This window comes from Octopus bimaculoides, chromosome 11, assembly GCF_046866305.1.
Source record: "Octopus bimaculoides isolate indiv1 chromosome 11, ASM4686630v1, whole genome shotgun sequence".
Taxonomy (NCBI): Eukaryota; Metazoa; Mollusca; class Cephalopoda; order Octopoda; family Octopodidae; genus Octopus; species Octopus bimaculoides.
In genome coordinates, this window is record NC_142938.1 from 54,841,367 (window position 1) to 54,864,009 (window position 22,643).

General features: G+C 35.0%; 1 protein-coding gene across 5 annotated transcripts in view; it reads right to left on the reverse strand.

Annotated features, from left to right (window-relative positions):
- LOC106882342 (glycogen [starch] synthase) overlaps window positions 1–22,643 on the reverse strand; it is an 81,980-nt gene that overhangs the window by 52,691 nt on the left and 6,646 nt on the right. For all 5 annotated transcript variants that reach the window (XR_016243680.1, XM_089360047.1, XM_089360046.1 and 2 more), the window contains 8 exons: window positions 14,944–15,125; window positions 11,904–12,095; window positions 8,100–8,294; window positions 6,895–7,039; window positions 6,167–6,284; window positions 4,495–4,615; window positions 1,850–2,016; window positions 79–157 (listed from right to left, as the gene is read on the reverse strand). Coding sequence is in view for 4 of the 5 variants with exons in the window: in XM_089360047.1 (XP_089216173.1) it covers window positions 79–157; window positions 1,850–2,016; window positions 4,495–4,615; window positions 6,167–6,284; window positions 6,895–7,039; window positions 8,100–8,294; window positions 11,904–12,095; window positions 14,944–15,125 (1,199 nt within the window). In the remaining variant the exon portion in view is untranslated. The remainder of the gene's footprint in view (window positions 1–78; window positions 158–1,849; window positions 2,017–4,494; window positions 4,616–6,166; window positions 6,285–6,894; window positions 7,040–8,099; window positions 8,295–11,903; window positions 12,096–14,943; window positions 15,126–22,643) is intronic.

Genomic DNA, 22,643 nt, shown 5'->3' on the forward strand with positions numbered 1-22,643 from the left:
GTTGAGTATTTGTGTTTATTGTTGAAGTAATTTCCAGCAAAATAAGAAAATTTACTGAAATATTATTGAAATCCTTACCTGTGCACTGTAGATACACCTTTTTAATTTGACAATATCTTCTTCAAGTAAAATATCACTTCCTTTAGGAATATTTCCACTATATTAGAGAAATTTCAAGTAGAGAAAAGTAACAATATATATATCATTATATGTCTTAAATAGAACAAATTTTACATCGAATGAATCCATATAATATTTGCTTCATTAATATTTCTGTTCAAACAAAGAGTAATATAGTTCTGGTTTGAGCCTTAACACTCATAGTGTCGGTTATTCAGTTTCCATGGCATGTAAATGACTGAAGCCACAATATTTCCACTGGATGGGGCACCAGTCAATCACAGGGTTACTCATTTACAGCTGCATGGACTGGAGTAATATGAAATGAAGTATTTTGCTCAAGAAAACAATACACCATCCAGCCCGGGAATTGAAACTATGCTCTTATGATCACAAGTGCAATGCCATAACCACTAGGCCATATGCTCTCACAAAACAAAGAGACATACATATCGGTTTCAAATTTTGACACTGGGCCAGCAATTTTGGGGGAGGGAGTTAGTTGATTACAATGATGCCAGTGCTCAACTGGTACTTATTTTATCAACCCTGAAAGGATGAAAGGCAAAGCTGACCTTGGTGGAATTTGAACTCACAACGTAAAGAGAGAGACAAAATGCCACAAAGTATTTTGCTTGGTATGCTAATAATTCTGCCAGCTTGATGCCTTAAAAAGCCATATATATTAAAATAAACTTGGCATTTTCATTAATTTCATTTTGTTTTTATATTCCACAATGACAATACTTATATCTCATCAATTTCCAAGGAAAACATATCTTGCTTTAAAATCAAAGGTTTTACAAACTCTACAATGCATGTTAGGTATGCAATGCACACTAAGAAAAGCAATAGTATATCTGATCAGTAAGCCTGACAGACAAATTTCTGTTTCAACCTCAGTTAACATTGACTAAGTTTCTGGGTTATTGCGATGAGAGAAATTTTTGCAACTGAACAATTGTATTTAGTTTTGTATCTTTTATTTTTAATTTGTTTCAGTCATTAGACTGCAGTCATGCTGGGGCACAATATTGGAGGGTTTAGTTGAACAAATTGACCTTTGTGCTTATTTAAAAAAAAATCTGGTGCTTATTCAATTAGTCTCTTTTGCTGAACTGCTAGGTTTCAGAGATGTACACAAACTAACTAGTTGTCAGGTGATAGTGGTATAGCCTGGAGGGAACAAACACAAATACTTGTATGCATGCATGCATGCACACACACACACACACACACACACACACACACACACACACAACCACACGTAGGTCTGAAACTGAAGCCACATGGTGGCAGAGCAACTTTCTTAACCATACAGCCATGCCTGCACCTATATATTTTGAAGATTAAGAAATTTAGAATACTATATGCTCAAAGTAATAAGAGAGAGAGTATCTGTGCAGTTGCTTGACTTACTAGAAAAAGCAGCCAAATCACTCTCAATTCATAGCTTATCATCTTGAATAAAGAAGGGTATTTTAGACAATGTTGCTTGACATATAAAATGATGGGATGGTCTCTTATAGAATGCACTTAATCACAGGTCAGTTTAATCAGGTTTGACCTTAGGACAACTATATGCTACATTCAAAATACACACTTTTTATAAATGAAACAATATTTCTCTGTATACAATACATAGGCAGAATTCTTCCTTTCTTTCTTTTTTGAGAATTCTAATTTAAAAAAAAACAAAAAAAAATTTCAATAACAAGAGCAAACCTACCGCATGCATGTCTCCAGCAGCCTGCGCCCAACCTGGTGAATGACGTACGAAGATGTATCTTGTAACTGTTTCGCTATTGCTTGTCCTCGTAGCGATTCCACATTGTAATTATTTGTACGAGTTGGAAAAATCAAGAAAGCTATGACAGTCATGTCACTATTCCGTTGCTGAAAGTGAAAGTTTAAGGAAAAGTCTTGAATAATCTGATTAATATATTTGATTAAAATAATTAACAGGTCATACCAGTGGTAGAGAAAACCATAGTTTTTTTTTATAGCACTAGTCACTTCTACTTCATAAGACCTGTGATCATCATCATCGTTTAACGTCCGCTTTCCATGCTAGCATGGGTTGGACGATTTGACTGAGGACTGATATGAAGGACTAATGAAGGTATCAACCATTCAATTACTTCTCTGTTTAAAGCCATCATAATCTTCATAAAAAAAGATTTAGGGCTTGAAATACATCATTCCCATTTTAAAAGTAGAACTCATTGGGAGTTTAATTCATTAGAATATGCAGAATGAATAAATACATAGATGTTCTCTAGTCGGTAAGTACTTCACTGTATGATTCCTTTGTCAAGACAGGTTATGATAAATGTATGTTAAATTAGAGAATTAAGTGTGGTTGATACCTTCTAAGGAGGAATAATTTGAGGTGATCACCTAGATGTTAATGTGAACTGGATGAGTACAGGGTGTTCAGGCTAAATTTAACAATTCTTTGTCTCCTTTTCGTTTTTTTCAGGAAAAGCTTGTTGTACTGGTGAACAGTTACTGGTGTTGGAGAGCATAAAGATTAAAGTTGTAATTGAGAAAAAGTTAGCTGACATGGAGGACAGGAAGCCATATGAATATTGGAAGAGAGTTACTTGTATCATGGTTATTCGCACTGGGTACCAAAATGCTGACATCATGATTACTACTCTGTGAACCCTACACAGGCTGTAGGATGAGGCATGGACAGCTGAAACAGAGACTATGAAGTTATGGCCAGCAGGAAGGGGCACAGAAGGCATTTTGACTGCATCTGTACATCAGATTTCATCCCATCTTTGAAGAGGACCTTAAGCTCAATTCAGATGGCTATGTGAAGCTGCTGGAGAAGTTTGCTGTTGGAAGGCCATATGTATGGCGGCAGGATTCAGCTCCTTATCATGCCTTTAGAAAGAGTCAGAAGTGGTTGTTGGAGAATTTCTATGACTTCACCATTCCTGTTGTCCTAATTACCCTGATTGAAATCCCATGGATGCCAATGTATCGGGGAAGGTTGAGAAAGACACCAACCACGTTACCTGCAACACAAAGGCCAAGTGGTGACCAAGATCAAGGATGTGTTTGAAGATCTCAGGGACACAGTGAGGAATGCATACATCAAATTCCAGAGCCATCTTGAGACCAGCAACTTTGAATAAACTGTTTTCTACCAGTCATAATCTAGTTGATATATTTTTTGATTTTGAATGGGACATTGTGTTTTATCTTCCTTCTATGCAGACTGTCAAATTTAGCCTGGACACCCTGTAGTTCTGTGTATGTGTGTGTGTGTGTGTGTGTGTGAGTGAGTGAGAGAGAGAGAGAGAGAGAGAGAGAGAGAGAGAGAGAGAGAGAGAGAGAGAGAAAGAGAGAGAGAGAGAGAGAGAGAGAGAGAAAGAGAGAGAACAAAGAGAAAAGAGTGAAAGCTTGAACATAAAATAGGAGTTAGATGATGCTGAACTTTTACTGATGGTAGCAAAAATAAAGAAGCTAGATTAAGAATAAATTGAGGTTTAAAAAAAAATTGATGACAGATGATAATTAGAAAAAAAAAAAAATCAAAAAACAACACCAATTTTAGACAGAACAAAACAGTAAGTGAAAATCAATATTACTATTGGATGTCAATTGCTGGTAGGGGCACCAAATTTTGTTTAGCAGCCAGAACATACTACCATGTATAATAAAGGTTTACAAGTCAATAGTGTCCTACTTTTTGTGTTAGTAGTGCGATTCAATCACTTTTAAGTTATTTCTACAGGTGTCCTATAGAATTTAGAGCCAATACTGAAAGTTATGACGTTTCGAATACAAAAGTTATGACGTTTTCAATCTGAAAATGTCATAACTTTTAGTGCTGACTCTAAATTCTATAGGATAACTGTAGAAATAACTTAAAAAGTAATATGGGTTTCAAATTTTGACCAGCAAGTTTGGGGGAGAGGTAAGTTGATTATATCTAACCGAGTGTTCAACTGGTACTTGGAAGGATGAAAGGCAAGTCAATCCTGGCAGAATTTGAACTCAGGATATAAAGACAGACAAAATACCACTAAGCATTTTGCCCAGCTTGCCACCTTTAACTTTAAAGTAATATTGGATGATAATAGAGATACTTAGAGAAAGGAAGTAATGTAGATCCTAAATATCTCCTGCAAACATTGACAAAAAACTCTCAGTTAAACGTTGTTTATATAGAAAATATTTATATAGGCACAATGGTAGCTAAATATTTTGGGGGTAAACTTTGCCTTTTGTCTTTCTCTGATCAATAAAATAAGTACGAGTCACATGCTAGGGTTGATATAATCAAAGTCCCCTCTTGCCACAACTCCCCAAAATTGTAGCTTTGTAGTTATATAAGAAATGAATACCACAACTTACCTTGAGGTAATAGTTTAGGCGTGCCAAAGCCTCAATAAACATGTCCGCACCTTTATTCGAGAATTCATAACGACCAGCAATAAACATGTACAAAGTTTTGTCAAGATCAAAGTCATAATGCCTGGTGGACAGAAATATATATATTAAGATATAAATATTTAGAAATGTAAGAGAAATTTATCTTGCATCTAGTCATGGCTGCCTCCACTGAAGTGAGATTTCAAGATATATTGGAAACTTGGAAAAAGTAGAAAGAAATGAAACTTTGTGGGTAGGCTGATTGATAGAACACCTATCTTGCTCAACATATCAATCTCCAGGAAACTGTTCAGAAACATGCAGCCAGACAAATACCCACAGTGAAGCATCTACCATACACAGAATGTCTTGCTTCCCTGAGCATGGACACATTAAAACACCAACATCTGGCAACTGACATAGTACATACTCACCATATTTCAAACAACAATCTTGAGTACCCTTTTGAATTCTATATCGAACACTCATGGACATATTTACAAAATCAAAAAAACAACACAGCACCCATGACTTTCAGAAACATTTTTTCATGCTCAGAATTGCTGAAGTATGGAATAAACTACCCACATCAGTTGTTAGCTGTCAGGACACTACATCCTTCAAAACTTTCATGCTTCCTGAAATTCGCCAACAGTACACCTGATGTAGCCTCCACCTCTTTTTTTTTTCCAAAGACTCATTCACTGTTCACTTTCTGTGCATTAGTTCTATGTACTGTTCATGCACTTTTGGCTACTTTTTCAAATATGCTATAGTGCACCTGAGCACTGCATACAATAAGTTCATTATTATTATAAACCATTTCTCTCATCATGGCTTCTTTATATGAAACAAAACCACAGTAGAATTTTAATCCTTTCCCATTGAATAACGTTTGAGGGCTCTGGCAGGATTTCATACATGACACATAACTATTTATACATTTAATAGCACATAAAAAACCCCCCAAAAACAAGGATCATGTAAAAGCCCTTCTCAAACTTCATATATCCCAAAGGTCTGACGTCTGTGGTACTTTGTGGAGAGGTAAAATAACTATCATCACCTAGAGCAAACTAGGTAGAAGCAAATTTTCATTCATTTCACAAGAATATTCTAAGTAAATTCTGAATGGTGAAATATCCTGTTCAGTTTCATCATCATTATTTAACATCCATGTCCTGTCCTGGCATGGGTTTGATGGTTTAACAGGATTTGATATGTCCAAGGACTGCATCATGCTCAAGTGTCTGTTTTGGCATGGTTTCTATGGCTGAATGCCTTTCTTCATGTCAATCACTTTACGGTGTGTACTAGGTGCACTTTTCATGTCACTGGCACCAATGAGGTCACCATGCAGCTTGCATGGCTACAAACCCGAAGTGGAGGCAGAGAGAGCTTTATGCTAGGAGACAAGGGTTCAGGTATGAGAGAAGTGGGTGGAGCAGAAGAAGTTGTTGTATGAGCTACATGACTACTCACATTTAGAGTAGAAAAGGAGAAAGGATCAATAGTAGATGTGGGGAGATAAAGGTAAACTACAATTGTACTCCAATGAATATTTTTTAGAATTATAAAAAAGTTACAGTAATCTAATAAATATCAACATTTAGTATCTATAAATATTTAAGAAAATATTGGAAATGGAACTCACCCATAAAAGTGTCCACGGATAAAATCATGGATTTTATCTTTAAATCGGGCATGAAGGTTCTGGAATTCATGGATGGCACTGAATTTTTTGACATTTAATCCATTTGGTGTTATAACATCTACAAAATAAAATAGCTTTATGAATACACTTACACACACATGTAAGCATACATGAGTTTTCTCTTTCGTTTTGTTTTTTACTGCTGAGTCAAAGAAGGAAGAGCAGTGCCCATGGGACCTTTCCAGTTTTTGTAAACGGCTGGAAGAAGTGTGGAAAGTTTTCCCTAGGCCAGACACTGTCCCAAATGCTTATAACAAAATGCAACCCATTAAGTTACACAAGAATTAGGTGTTAGTAAGCCTACCACTCAACTTTTTATCATTTCTTTCAATATACACAAGAAACAAAGTTAATTCTTAACAAATCATCATCACTACTGTCACTGCCATCATCATCATCATCATCATTTTAACATCTACTTTTCCATGCTTGTAAGTGTCAGATGAGAATATGTTGGATACCTTTCCTATTACCAACACCCATATCAAACAACAAACAGCCCAAACATACACCTTTTGTTTTTGGTAGTGGATTGGAAGCCAATGACACTGTTAGGCAAACCATTGTGTGCAATCAGTCCAATGATGAAACAGGTAAAAGATTATTATAAGCTGTTTATAGTTTCAAAGTTGAAAATATGATTAACATATTTAGAACAAATGTCCTACCTGGTTTTCTTTTCAGTAAGTGCTCACTCTCTAAACCAGTAATCTCCGAGACAGTGGTAAACACATGTGCGCAATGTACAGCAGATCTTTCCATACAATAGCGATGATAAATTTGACGATCACCAGCTTCTTTGTCGACTTTGAACTGTGGGAGTTAATTACAGCAATTACATTTGAAATAGATTTTTTCAAGGCTTGAATTCAATGATTTTGATTTAAGATTATTTAAACTTCTAAATGCAGTGTAACATAACCAAAAAGTAAGATATCAAACAACTATTAAAACTATCAAAAGTAAAATAGCTACCTATGCATTATAGTTATTGTATATAAAAATGTTGATAGGCTGGTTACTATAATACCTGTCTTGAGAAAACATCTCTTATGGACATACTAATTTAATACTGTGTCTCAATTGCAAATACTGGACTTTTATTCAGCTGGGCAGCTATTTGCAACATCAATGAATGTTTCATTCCCTGTTCCCTATATTAGAGGTGATGAATTCTCATATACAGACAAGTGGCTGGCTGTAAATACATGACATTGAAAAGGCCTAAAAATGCTGAACTACATCTGGCATTCTCACTGGCTACTGCTAGGATGAATTCCTGCCTATCTCTGACATTTATGGTGTTTTTAACACAGCATATCCATTAAAGATGTTATCTCAGAACAAATACTGCAGTAACTGGCCTATCAATGGCATATATATCATATGATACACAGATGGCTATTTTAATCAAATATTGCCCCAATTGCATATATCATATTTTTATCAAAAACAGAACATTTCCTATAGTACAGTGGTGTAATTAGAAAATTCATTTAGCATCAAAGAGTTAGAGATCTTACAAAAATTATAAAATATCTTTGATAATAAAGAAGATAATTTGTTTGCTAAATCAGAGTTTAAATGCATGTGGAAGCTTTTAATTTATTCAAAGAACTTGGAGGAAAGAATAAAAATAAAAAAAACATTTCAAAATATTAAGGAATGAAGTTGACAATATTTATATTTTACATCTTGTCCCAACCTAGGCTTCACCATTACACACTTCTTAAGACTCCAGTGGTTTAGATTACAATCACTGTCTCCAACAAATCTTACAAGAAAGAGTTTAAAAAACACAAATGACAGTTGAATAAAACAAAAAAAAAACTAAACAACAATTGTAAATTAAGGCTCATAAAACTATACTCACATTTTGTAAATTGTTATAAAAATCAGCTTTAGCAGCACAAAGGTAGCGTCCCAACAAAGTTGCATGTGTTGTGAAAATAGTTGTACAATCAACTAAACGTGTGCGGCAAAATATGAGACCAACACCAGCTAACCACTCATGAAAGTGAGCAATAACCATTGGTTTGCATGGTACATGGGGTAAGTTTTTGCAAAACTGAAAAGAAAAAATGCACTTATTTAGAACTACAGCCATTGTTATATTATCAACATGACATTTTTCTTCATACCATCATCACCACACTTGCCGCCACCACCACCATCATTATTAATGTCTACTTTCCCATGCTTACAAGGGTCAGACAGAATTTGTTGAAGCAGATTTTTCTGCAGCCAGATGCCCTTCCTGCCACCAACCCTCACCCTGTTTCCCAGTGCCAGACATGTTTTTCATGGAAGACTGGAAACAATTAACCTTGTTTGTATGACATTGATATTTATTTACAACCATCAGGAGAAGGGTATATACAAGCACAATCCGGCATGTTCAGTTGCCAGCCCAGGTTTCACTGCACATCAGGCCTAAGATGGCAAACTGTCAAAATGTCTGTTGCTCTCTGATAAGTTTGTGGTCAAGCCTGTGGCAGGGGAGACCTTCGGTGTTCTTGGCTCCTGGATAACATCCCTACTCACTGTTATCAAGACAGAGATGGTTATCTGCAAGTGCAAGTCCTGTGAATCAGGGTGGCTGTTCCAGAGTGTCTCCCTTGCCATCCTCTGGGGTGGCACCTTCTCCATTCTCTTTGCCAGGACCATGGAGCAGACTGACCTTTAAATTTAAACATACCTACTCATATGCACTCACAAACACGCACACAGTCAAAAAATGTTTTAAAGTATTGGCTTAAACGAGAAAGAAGCTTAATATGTATTGAATGATAGACATGGGTGTGGCTGTGTGGTAAGAAACTTGCTTCCTAACCACATGGTTCAGGGTTCAGTCCCACTGTGTGGCACCTTGGGCAAGTGTCTTCTACTATAGCCTTGGGCCAAATAAAGCCTTGTGAGTGGATCTGGTAGATAGAAACTGAAAGAAGCTTGTCATATATATATGTCTAAGTGTGTGTGTTTGTCTCTATGTTTGTACCTTCACCCCCTGACAATCAGTACTGGTGTGTTTACATTCCTGTAACCTAGTGGTTCAATATAAAGGATAGCTAAAATAAGTATCAGGCTTTAAGAAATTAAGTACTGGGGTTGATACAGTCGACTAAAAATTCTTCAAGGCGGTGCCCTAGCATGGCCACAATCTGATGACTGAAGTAAATAAAAGATAAAATACATTTTGTTCCATCTTAGGCAGGTCATGATGCCAATAATAAACATACACACTGGTTCTGTTTCACTTCTTTATTATTTGTCAGTTGGTTAAATATGTAACTATTACTGTGAAAAATACTGGACACTAAAAATTCACATTATACATTAGTGTTAGCATTTACCATCTGTACAGATGAAACAAAATTACCATCAGTGTGAAATTTCAGAAGGAAAACAATGCTCAAAGTTCATTTACTTAGTGCTGTCTACTTTCACGTACATGAAAAGAATTGCTACATAAGGGCAGACTACTGCCTTGGTTTGAAAAATTTGGTCAAAACGTCCAGGGAAACTTACTAAGAAAAACTTTCACTCCTTGTCTGGAATTACTTTAGAGTTCATATAACAGAAAAATACAAAAAAAGGCTGAAAAGTTAAAAATGCAACTGGCTCTTATACTCAGTGGTTTAACAAGTTCACTGCAACTTCTCAATGTTTCTGCGAACAAACCTTTTTAAGACTTTAATAAAACAGGAATGGAACAACTCCATGCAGAAGGAAGATTTTGCTGTAACCCCTACTGGACGGAAGAAAAGAGTAATGTTTGCTCAGGTGAGCAGGCAAGGGAAGAATTTGTGGTGAGAAATAAGAAGTGTTACCCTATTGCCTGTCTTTACTTCCACTCCACTTTAGTGATATTATCCGTGTTCAATTCATTCCCTGTCTTTAATCATCTGTCACACTATTCTCACTTAGTGCACTTACATACACATCAACCTCTTCTGCTCCTCTCTCCTACTCAGTCTTTCATATTCACTTTGTACCTTGACCTCATCTCTCTCTTTCCAGATGGGCAAGCCACATATTCATCTCTTCAGCAAGACATCTGCTCCTGTCCCTCTATCCTAGTTTCCTTATCCTACAATTCTATACCTCACCCAGTTGAGGAGTCTTGTCTTGCAGGTACTTTGTGACTTCATTAGTGCTGGGACCTTGTAAAAAGCACTCAATACACTCTGTCAAGTGGTTGCTGTTAGGAAGGGCATTCAGTTGTAGAAACCATGTCTAAGCAGACATAAGAACTTGGTGCAGCCCTCTGGCTTGTCTGTTCATGTTGAACCATCAAACCCATGTCAGCATGGAAGAAGGGGTGTTAAATGATGATGATGATGATGATGATGATGATGATAAAAATCAGGCAGCGAGCAGGAGTAAATAATATAATTAAGATACAAAGATATGCAGTCAATCTTTAAACCAGATCAACTATGTTAAAATGTCAGTGTTTAGTTGTAATATAGATGATTGTATTTTTATTGATTTAGCATTTACATGAGATTGCTGTAAAGACAGCATTAGTCAGAGCCTACTTCTAAGTCATATGGAAGGTCATAAGGAAATAAAATGTAGGGAATCTATATAGAAACCAATATTTACTTATTTATTCAAACTGATATTTAGAGCTTTTTGCAATATATTCAGTCATCTAAGTTTTATGTTTCTAAAATTTTCAGCTGAATCACTGATTCAGCACCCATGAAAAAATTGCAATGACAGTTTTAAAAAAATCTATAACTGCAACTGTTAGAATTATCAAGATCAGCAGATTAAATAATGGATTACCCAACAACATTAAAATTTTTTTTCCAAAACTCTTTTTATTTTTTGAGTAAAAAAATCAATGTTATTTAGGCATGAGAATGAAAATTCATGAAAAAACCCAGCATAACAACTTTAAAAAAAATACTTTGTTTGATTAAAAATATTCAAACAAAACGATAACTACACTTGAGACATTTGACAAATACAAGATCAGGAACAATGTACCATTATAAGATTTAAATACCAAAGCAAAGTTATGATCATCATCCATGAATGATCAGTTATGTGATCTATTATGATCTACAATCAACTAAATTTATTGGTTATATTTATTTTCAACAGTTGAGGAGAAATTGTTTTCATATATTTCATTTTTATATTTGGCTTGCAAGATTCTTGATGTGAATTTCTGTGTTGAAACATATATTTTGCTGTATCTTGGGAGGGTCATTATGCCAATTATAAACACATGCACTGGTTGTATTTCACTTCATTAGTCATTAATTGGTTAAGAGGGCATATTATTGAAGAGGTCTCAAATAGCAACAAAATGACTTTGACATATATGACTGATTAATCAAATGATTCTTCAAACAATTAATTAGCTGGTTGGTTAGATGGTTAACCAATTGACTCATAATAACAAAGTAGTGAAATAGAACCAGTGTCTGCCTATCTTTAATAGATACAACATAACAAATTCAAATGGAATGATTCTGACTTATCAACTTAGGTTCAGCCAGAAAACCAATAAAGATGTAATATAGTTTCAACAAAATGTACAAATCAGAAATAATTATTTTCAGTTTTAATTAAGAATGCATATGTCATGTTATTTACGGAAATTTATGTTAAAGATAAAAACAACGATAATGATGATGACAATGATGTAAGTTTTACTTACTTCAGCAATAAACCATGCAACAAGGGCACCAAATATAACAGCATCGTTAGCTTCACGATCATGCCAAGGGATTCCAATGCCAGCTAACTTCCAAAGTTCTTGTTTGAAAGCATCCAGTTTCCAGGCAGCAGAGCTAATATCAAATAAGACTACTTTTGGATAACCTTCTATTAGCCATCTTCCAAAATATACCTAAATATGATTTTAAGAAATGAATATAAAGAAATAAGTATGGCAAAAACATTTATAAATTCAATGAAAAACAAGGGAATTTGGGAGGGAGCAAGAGCTTTTCTTAAATCTAATCATAGAAACCAAAAGTAATTTCAATTAATCTTACTATAATAGGAGTCATGTGGAGGCGCAATGGCCCAGTGGTTAGGGCAGCGGACTCGCAGTCATTGGGTCGCGGTTATTCCCAGTCCGGGCGTTGTGAGTGTTTATTGAGTGAAAACACCTAAAGCTCCACGAGGCTCCGGCAGGGGATGGTGGCGAACCCTGCTGTACTCTTCCACCACAACTTTCTCTCACTCTTCCTTCCTGTTTCTGTTGTGCCTGTATGTAATTCAAAGGGTCAGCCTTGTCACACTGTGTCACGCTGAATATCCCCGAGAACTACGTTAAGGGTACACGTGTCAGTGGAGTGCTCAGCCACTTGCACGTTAATTTCACGAGCAGGCTGTTCCATTGATCAGATCAACTGGAACCCTCGACGTCGTAAGCGACGGAGTGCCAACATACAATAGGCATTATATCCGTCTGTCTGTCTGTCTGTTCCCTTTTCATGGTCAAACAGCTGGACCAATGGTCACAATGTTTTTCAGGATTATGAAGGAGGTAATCAGGAAGGTTTTTAGTGAAAAAAATGTGGAAAAGTATGATTATTTAGTGGGTATTGTTCAGTTTATGGGAATAAAAAAAGTAAATAAAAATCAAGGGGGAGATAACTTACTTTTAATCATACTGCATACACAGATGATACAATATCCAAACAGTGAACAAATATTTTATTCTTCTCCACTGAATTATGCCATATAAATTTGTGCAAGTATGAAACAAACAAAGCCTCTGAAGTACTGAATTGATGGTGTCATTTGCATTTAACACACACCCACATGTTACCAATATTTTCTTCGATTACAATCATCTTGTGAGTGTATGCGCCACCATTTAAAATTCCAATATTATGGTATAATCGACAGCCATCACTTACTAAGTGACTCCTTGGCGGAATCCATCATTGAATTAATGTTGTCAAAGTCTGCTCAGAACAATCAGGTACTTCCACTAAGAAACATTTCTTAGAAACTTTCTCTATTCTGCTGAAGACCCACTCCCCCTTAATTTCTATTTACTTTTTTTATGCCCGTAAACTGAACAATTACTGATATCAGGTTTTGTATTAATAAATCACCCTTGATATTTTTTGTTAAAATTCTGGCAACGAGGATTCACTTTGGATTCCCCACCCCCGTATAGTTCGTGAGTTTATAGGATTCAGATTTGTGATACTATCCCTTTATTTCCCATCGTAGATGGGCAGATTCCTAAAGAATCTGCTCACACATTCACAGCAAACAAAGGCACAGGGCCAGACTTTAGATCGTGGATGTGTATCGTTACCCACTCCAATGTTTACACACAGCCAGTTATATGTTGCTATGAGTAGAGCAATGGACTCCAGTAATTAGAAAATTACTGTTGACAAAATAGAAAGTATCGTCTACAAAGAAGATTTGTAATCATATTGATATTATGAATCATAATATGATTCATAATTTAAATCGGGAAATTTGTGAATTTTGAATGTATAAGAGTATAAACAAGCGTAAAAGAGTGTGAACAACTAAAATAAAAGTAAATCTAAATACCATTTTTTCTTAATATATTTTATGTAGTGGTCAAAGGAAGCTCTAGCTTTTGTTAGGAGTGGTCTACATAACCATTCATGATACAGAGGCTCCAAGATAGATGGGTAGATTTGCTAGTATAAACAATCGTAGTATAAATTAAATCGAAAAATCACTTGTTGTAAGTAGGATCTCTAATTTGTGTCTCCAAAATATTTCTTGCATTTAACCCTTGTACTGTGACTGGGTACTCTGTCAGTTATAACAATAAGTGTTCCAGTTGATTCAATCAACGGAACAGCCTGCTCATGAAATTAATAGCTGAACAAATAGCTGTGCAAATAGCTGAACACTCCACAGGTATGCACACTCTTAACATAGTTTTCAAGGAAATTCAGCACAATACTGAACATGACAAGGCTGGCCCTTTGAAATACATGTACAACTCATTTTTGCCAGCTGAGTGGACTGGAGTAGTGTGAAATAAAGTGTCTTGTTCAAGGATACAACATGCTGCCTTGCACTGTATTCACAACTAATTTTACAAATTATTACTCCTTAAAAGTTCAAATAAACTAACACTTTGAAATGAAATGCAACATTTGATTCTTTTTTTAAATAGAATGGTTATAACAGTTCTATTCAATGTCCATTACTGATAGTGAAAAAAGAAAGCAACAACTGTAATGAACTATGGTGGTTATTTAGTAAAGTTGCCACAAGCATCATTGCTGTGTAAGACACAGAAAAATTTAAAATGAAGTTACTGTATTTGATGGCATGTCAGACACAAGCCAATTTCAGCAGTGAATATTCAGCAAAAAGAAAGGAAGTTTTTAGTGTATTAGAACTTGTAATATAGACCCAACTTTGTATATAGGACCAGAGGTGGCATTTTTTGAAAAAAAAAAGTGTTTTAAATGCCATCAAATATAGTAGTCTTAATGACATTCAATTGTCTACAAAAGATTAAATACTATAAAACCACTCTAACTGTTGAAAAACAATGTTCTCGGTCATAGTCTAGGGACATTAATTTTAAAGATATTTAAGAAATTCTAAATTATTTTTTTACTTCAGGAAAAAGAAAGAAATTTCAAAAAAAAATCATCAGAAGTTGTGTTTAAGAAATAAATTTTTCAGTTAAATCTAGTTTAGAAGTTTTGGTAACTTGGTGAAATGACATTTACCCGGATTCCTTGATCTTCCATTGATTTGATGACATCTCTGTAAACATAGTATTGAGGTTCCAAAATTTCAACCTCAGTACGGACACATTCTTCATTATAAGGGCCCAACAAACAATATTGTTCTCCAAGTTCTTCAACTGTTACAGGAGTTTTTGACTTGATTACTGTATAAATTCCACCAACTGAAAAATAAAACATTGTAATATAAGATCATTTTATATCTAATTTCTTTTAAATAGAAACTCTGAGAGATAAGAAATGACTTGTTTAATGACAGAACTCAAAGTAGGTAAAGTTATAAATAATAGCATGCAGAATCATCATCCTCATTTGACAACCGTTTTCCATTCTGGCATGGATTGGACAGTTTGACAGGAGATGACTAACCAGAGGGCTGTGCCAAGCTCTTCTGTCTGCTTTGGCATGGTTTCTATGACTGGATATCCTTCCTAACATGCCAACCATTTTACAGAGTGTACTGAGTGCTTTTTACATGGCACCAACTCAAAACATAAAGATAGATGAAATGATACTAAGCATTTTGCTCAGTGTGCTAATCGTTCTACCAGCTTTCCACCTTAAGACAGCTCAAATATTGGTTTCAAATTTTCGCACAAGGCTGGTAATTTCGGGGAAGGGGGTTAAGTCAATTACATAGATTCCAGTGCTCAACTAGTACATGTTTAATCATCCCCAAAAGGATGAAAGGCAAAATCAACTTTGGCAGAACTTGAACTCAGAATGTGAAAATGGATGAAATGTTGCTAAGTATTTTGCCTGACATACCAACGATTCTGCTAGTTCATTGCCTTTAAGAATATTGAGTTAAAAAACCCTTTGATAGAAATAAGTTGAAGGTTGTTTTTTGTTTTTTAACTTAATTTTCTATATGTTATTATAGCTTTAACTATTTTGAGTTCTGCTATTAAAACAATTACTGTAATAATTAAAGAATTGCTTTATTTTGAATTATATATTTGATTAATTAGTATTAGTAATTAACATTGCTTGAAGATTTGGAGATGAAGTTTTGTCACTGACATTGTATTATGCTTCAAATAAATGTTCAACCTGTATCAATTTAAATGATAAGTAATTTATGTTTGAGTAAGGTATTTATTAAGAAAGAGCATACAGATGTGAAAGATTTGCTCCAATAATACAAGTAAATGTCTAATACAAACATTACACAATGTAAAGTTGTATGGAAAATTGAATGTAAATATATTTCAAGAAAACAATGGAGATATGGTTGTGCAGTTAAGAACCATGCTTCCCACCCATGTAATTTTCGGCTTAGTCACACTGCATGGCACCTTGTGCAAGTATCTTCTACTATAGTGTCAAGGTGACCAAAGCCTTGTGAGTGAATTTGGTAGATGGGAACTGAAAGAAGCCCATCTTATATATGTGATAGGAAGAGCATCTGACCAAGACAATCTTCCTCAACAAATTTCATTTGACCCATGCAAGCATGGAAAAGGTGATATTACGCAATGATGATGATGACGATAAAAAACAGCAGATTAAAATATCAGCACCAAGAGGTAAAAATAGAAGGGTCACAAACATTTTACAGACTATTTACAATTGTATGTATTCTTTATTTTAAACAGTCAATTCTGACTATTAAATCAAATTGCTAGTTTCCAAATACAATTCAAGGATTGAATCTAATATTAATCTAAAATTTTACCTCAGTCAGCTAATTTATAATACAGTATATTTATTAATCAATTATTTGGTAGGAAAGTATAATGACTTTTGTGGGGTGGGAGCAAGGAGAGATGATTAAGTCCACACAGTTATATTGTACTTAGGCCTGCACTAACTCTGCTTTAGGAAAACTAGTTAAGCAGTCTGTCAAGCTTTTTCATAATTAGAAGTTATTTTCCTCACCATATTATTATATAAAGGAAGTTATCTATAAAATATTTAAAATGCAACATTTAAGTGTGCTCTTAGCAGTTGGATAATTAACAACAGTAGCAGAAATATTAAAAAAATAAAATAGAAAATGTGTAAAATTAGAAATATAACCTCAACACTGAGAAAAAATAATAAACTTTCTTAAAACAAAAGCAGCCATTGATAATAATAAATTATCAGGTAAGATTAATAATTAATTATCAGCAGCTTATTTAATTTACCTTTCTTTCTTTCATTTTCTTTCCTAAAGTAGATGTAATAAATAAATTGTTGTTGGTTATGTATTTTTGGGGTGTGATTTTAGATTTTGATTACATCACATATATAAACATGAATGGTCACTGTCATATCTTTGAGTGTGAATAAAACTTGAATGAATTAGATGTAAAACTCATTGAAAATAACAATAAACAAAAAAAAAATGCAAATAAGAAAACAAACATCAACAGTTTGACTATGAATGTATCTGCAAGGTTTCAAAATACATATAATTCAGACTGAAGATTTCTAAAAAAATCATACCATGTGTTTAACACTATAGCATTTAAACTGGCCATATCTGGCTCAAATATTCTACCTGTTTTATGTTCAATCTGACCAGATCTGGCTTCTCACAACTACTATACAAGGTCATACTAAAAATAAACAGTTACATTGAAATCTAGAATCTACAAGATAATTGCATGGTCAATTCAAAATAATGTGAATGAATAAGTATTACATTTGATAGAGTAATCTGAATGCTAAAGGGTCAATGGAATACTTGACACTACTATTAATATCTGTTTTTTTATTTTTTATCAGAGAGATTCTAACAGTAACAAAGTGTCAGTAAACACATGAGGATTTTTAAATAACATCAAAGATTTGCCAGATAAAAATAAGCTAAGGTTAGTATGTCTAGAGCTGGAAGATAAGTTAAGGTGTTATGAAAATAGTGACTAACAAATGTGATCCCTTAGAGGAAGTAGATATTATAAAAGAATTATTTCCTGCAGATGAAAAGCTACTGAGAGGGGCTGTTAGGTTCATAAACAGTAATAAGTTACAAGATGCCATGCCAAAATCTCTGATTGGCCATTAAGAATAATGCTTACAGTACCTTTAGCTGTGGCTACAGGAGAGGGAAGCTTTAGTAAACTAAAGCATATAAAGAAATATTTATGGCTGCCCACAACAGAAGATATTAAATTATTTGGTGATTTTGTCAACAGAAAAACAAATGCGCGCGCGCACACACACACACACACACACACATATATATGGCTTGCAGCCAATGGAAAAAGATAAAAAGAATGAAAGGTAGCTGTGTTCAGAAAGAGGCTCTTGCTGGTTATGGAGCAGTAGAGAGAAGTTAAGCTGGAAGCCAAGACGAGAACGTGTTATGGCTCAGGATTGAAACACCCAATGATCATTGAGATATCTAATGACACCAATTCCTCTGGGTCAAAGCTACACCAACCAAAAGTGAAAGAAGAAGAAGCATCTTTTAGATGTTATCACTATCATATATATATATATATATATATATATATATATATATATAGGGAGAATTCACGAAAAAACAACAGATGAAGACAGGTGGTGTAGACAACAAAGGGATGTATTAGTATAACACTTGGGAATAGAGAAAGTCTTTAATGTTTCGAGCCTATGCTCTTCAACAGAGAGGAACACAGAAAGAAACAAAAAGAGAAAAAAATGTGTGTAGTGGTCAGCGATCTATCATGGCGAATATATATATCATCATCATCATTTAACTTCGTTTTCCATGCTGGCATGGGTTGGACAGTTAGACAGAAAATTGGTAAGCTGGGGAGCTGCACAGGTTCCAAACTGATTTAGAATGGTTTCTATAGCTGGACATCCTTCTTAACACCAACCACTCCAAGAATGTAGTAGGTGTGTTTTACATGCCACCAACACGAGTGCCAGTTACATAACACTGGCATCGGCCACAACTACAATCTCACTTGGCTTGACAGGTCTTCTCAAGCACGGTATATCACCAAAGGTCTTGGTCACCTGACACTGCCTCTACGAAGCCCAATGCTCAAACAGTGTTTTTTACATGCCACCGGTACAGGTGCCAGTTATGTGACACAAGCATCAGCCATGACTACGATTTCACTTGGCTTGACGGTTCTTCTCAAACATGGCATGCGTAAGTTAAGAAACACTGATGAGTGAAAATTTTGTAAATAAAATTATAAGTTTTCACCACATATATTGACTATAGAAGATAGTCTAATATTGGGGCATATAAAACCCATGATGGTAAAAAAAATGGGTATTAGTACATGTGGGAATCGAAAATAAGAGGTGTGGGTTTGATTCCCACATGTACTAATATCCATTTTTTTCCGTTGTGGGTATGCTCCAATATTAGACTATTTTCTATAGTCAATATATACAATGAAAACTTACAAGCTCTGTTGTGATTGAAGAAGTCCATCATCAAAAGCATTCTTACTGTGACAAAACCATGTTTTTTAAGACAAAGTGTACCTAGGTCTATATTGTTCAATGTCTTCTGAAGATGGTAGGTTGTGATTGGAAAGAGCTTTGGCACGTGCTTCCAGCAGATTGATTGACCCTATAGCCCTTCTATTTAGCCCGGACCCCACAAAAAACACATATTGCTTCAGCAGACCCAAAAATGCTGCCCAGGACGGATCGCCCCTACCACCTCCCAACTACACTAGTGCTTCATAGTATCAAGAGCAAAGGAAAGTAACAAATCATTAATTTTACAATTCCTGGGTATGAAATTTATAGGAATTTACTAGTTTGGTATTACAGTTTAAACTATTTTTATTTTTCCTGTGGATTTTTAGACACTTTGACAATGGGCAGTTTCAGATTTAAATGTTGGTGAAATTTAGCCCTCAAGGGAGAGAGATTTACATCCATGTTTTAGTGGGTTCCACATTGGCATGCAGTATAAGTTTATATTGGAATGTGGAACAATATATGCAACATTTAAGACATAGGGAAGATGATTTTTACAGAGCACTCTAATTTGTAGCTTAGTAGGCAAAGAGAATATTTAGAATGGATGAAAAGAACATTCAGATCATGTAGGGGGTGGATTTAAATAAACTGAAGAAAGCTATCCTTCACTCATTCTTGCGGCCATTACTGATAAAGTTCAGTCAATTGAAATCTTTGTATGTTAAAGAAAGAAACAAACACAAGTCTTCATTCCAGAAACTGCAGAAATAGCTTGAGGCATGGAAAAGAGAGCATGAGTAAATGTGTGTGAAACTCAGTAAGAATAAGAAAAGAGTAATTATTAGCCTGTTGGGAATACAATAAGGAAGAGTAAAATATTGTAGTTTTTAATTTAATTGCTATCATTAAATTAACAGGCTTTGTTCTTTCTTCTTCCCCTATCCAATATGAAGTGTAATTATCATGAGCTATCAACAAGATGCTTCAAAATGTCATCAATTTTCTATGTTCTGAACATCTTAACAATAGCTTTTTGTCCATCCAACAATGAATGAGATTATTTAGGTCAAAATTATATTTTTTATAACTAAAATTTATTAAAGCTAATAATTAAGTCAAAAATAGTTGACTGCAAGGTAAACCTGTCTCAGCACTATTAAATGAAATGCCATCATAATGTAACAACATGTAATCATATATGTGTGTGCATGCATATGTAGTTTTTGTGTGTAACTTAGATACAGACATATGTATGTATGCATTTATTTATTTATATATAAAGAAAAAAAATACAATACTGAATTTGTGGTATGTTTACACTGCTAGCCGTAGACATTCTAAATTCAGCATGACATTTTTTTCTTTTTCTTTTGCCACTCTTTTTCCTTTTGCTTCTCTTTGATATAGCCCTTCTATTTAGCCTGGACCCCACAAAAAAACACATTGCCTCAGCACTATCTTGAAGAATTTTCAATCAGATGAATCAACCTTAGTACTTTTGCTTTTTTTAACCCTGGTACTTATTCTATTGGTCTCTTTTGCCAAACTCTTAAGTTACGAGTGTGTAAACACATCAACACTGGTTGTCAAGCAGTGGTGGGGGACATACACAAAGAGAGAGAAGGACGCACACACACACACATATATAAAAATACACCATTTTTAGCGTGGCAGTTGCCAGTACCGCCTGACTGGCCTTCGTGCTGGTGGCACGTAAAAGCACTCACTACACTCTTGGAGTGGTTGGCGTTAGGAAGGGCATCCAGCTGTAGAAACTCTGCCAAATCAGATTGGAGCCTGGTGTAGCCATCTGGTTCACCAGTCCTCAGTCAAATCGACCAACCCATGCTAGCATGGAAAACGGACGTTAAACGATGATGATGATGATGATGATGATGATATATATATATATATATATATGAAATCCCAAAAAAGAAGAACAACAAACACATAAAAACACAACACGAGGACATAGTACATGTCAAGTATTAGCAGATGCTCAGGGAAGGAAAGAAAGATGGTTTAATGTTTCGAGCAATGCTCTTCTTCAGAAACAGAGGAAAGTCCAATAGAGGGGAAGACGGACGAAGAAAATTGCCTAAAGGGAGCTTGTCCCTATCAGGCTTTGGATTACGATGGTCTTCTTTCAGTTTCTGTCTACCAATTCCACTCACAAGACTTTGGCTGGCCCAGTAGAAGAAACTCACCCAAGGCTCCACAGTTGGACAGAATCCAGAACCATATGGTTGGGAAGCAACTTCTTAAAACACAGGCACACCTGATAAGATTATGAAATGCATGAACACTACATGAGATGCTAAGAATAACTCTTGGGTTAGTCTCTGTTATCTCTTCTCATTTGCATATCATTTTCTTGTTTAAACTAAGAAGCATACACTTAAATTTTAATCAGATATTGCATTGCTATGCTCTGTTCAGTGATTTCCAGATTGTTTAGTTTATGAAATACAACACAGCGACTGATAACAGCACATTGCCTGCTGTTTTATCAATGTAAACAGACCAGATAACTTTCCTCTTTTCTTTTGTTTTAAATTAAATGTATGTAAACTTGCCTTTCTGCCACATGATAACTGTATAGTTATATTTTCTTTTAGTTTACCTTTTTTTATATTTCTATTCTGTTGACAAGTCACTTGGTTCCTAGATGATGGTGATGATGATGATCATCATCATAGGAACTTTTAACATCCATCTTCTATCGTGGAATGGTTGTATGGTCTGACAGGATCCAATAATCCAAAGGCATGGTTTCTATAGTTTGATACCTTTTTTTAATGCCAACCACTTCACAGAGTGTTCCAACACCTGCTTTATTATGATTTCTACAGTTGGATGGCCTTCCTAATGCTAATCACTTTATAGAGTATTTTGGGTGCTTTGTTTGTAGTAACATGGGTAGTGAAGTCCCATGCATCTTCCATGATTAAGATCCCTTCAACTGAGTTAGTTTTCTGTAGAAAACTGTAGAGTATCAGGTAGCTGCCAAACAACATCTCCATCAACTCCATGTTAGGAAATGCTTTGTTTCAACCTGATGGATGTAGCAGCTAAAACTCCTTCAAATCACTCCTGACTATCTAAACCCTTTCATTACCAACCAGGCTGAAACTGCCTCTAGCTCTGAGTACAAATGTCTTGTTTTCATAAGTTTTGAATTAAAATCTTCCATCAAACCTAAGTCACAATTTATGTTCCTAACACTAACTGAATGATAACTAAGTTATTTCACTAAATTCTTTGTTATATTTAAAGTAATTGAAAGAAATACAGAGCATCTCAAAATAAATACAGTA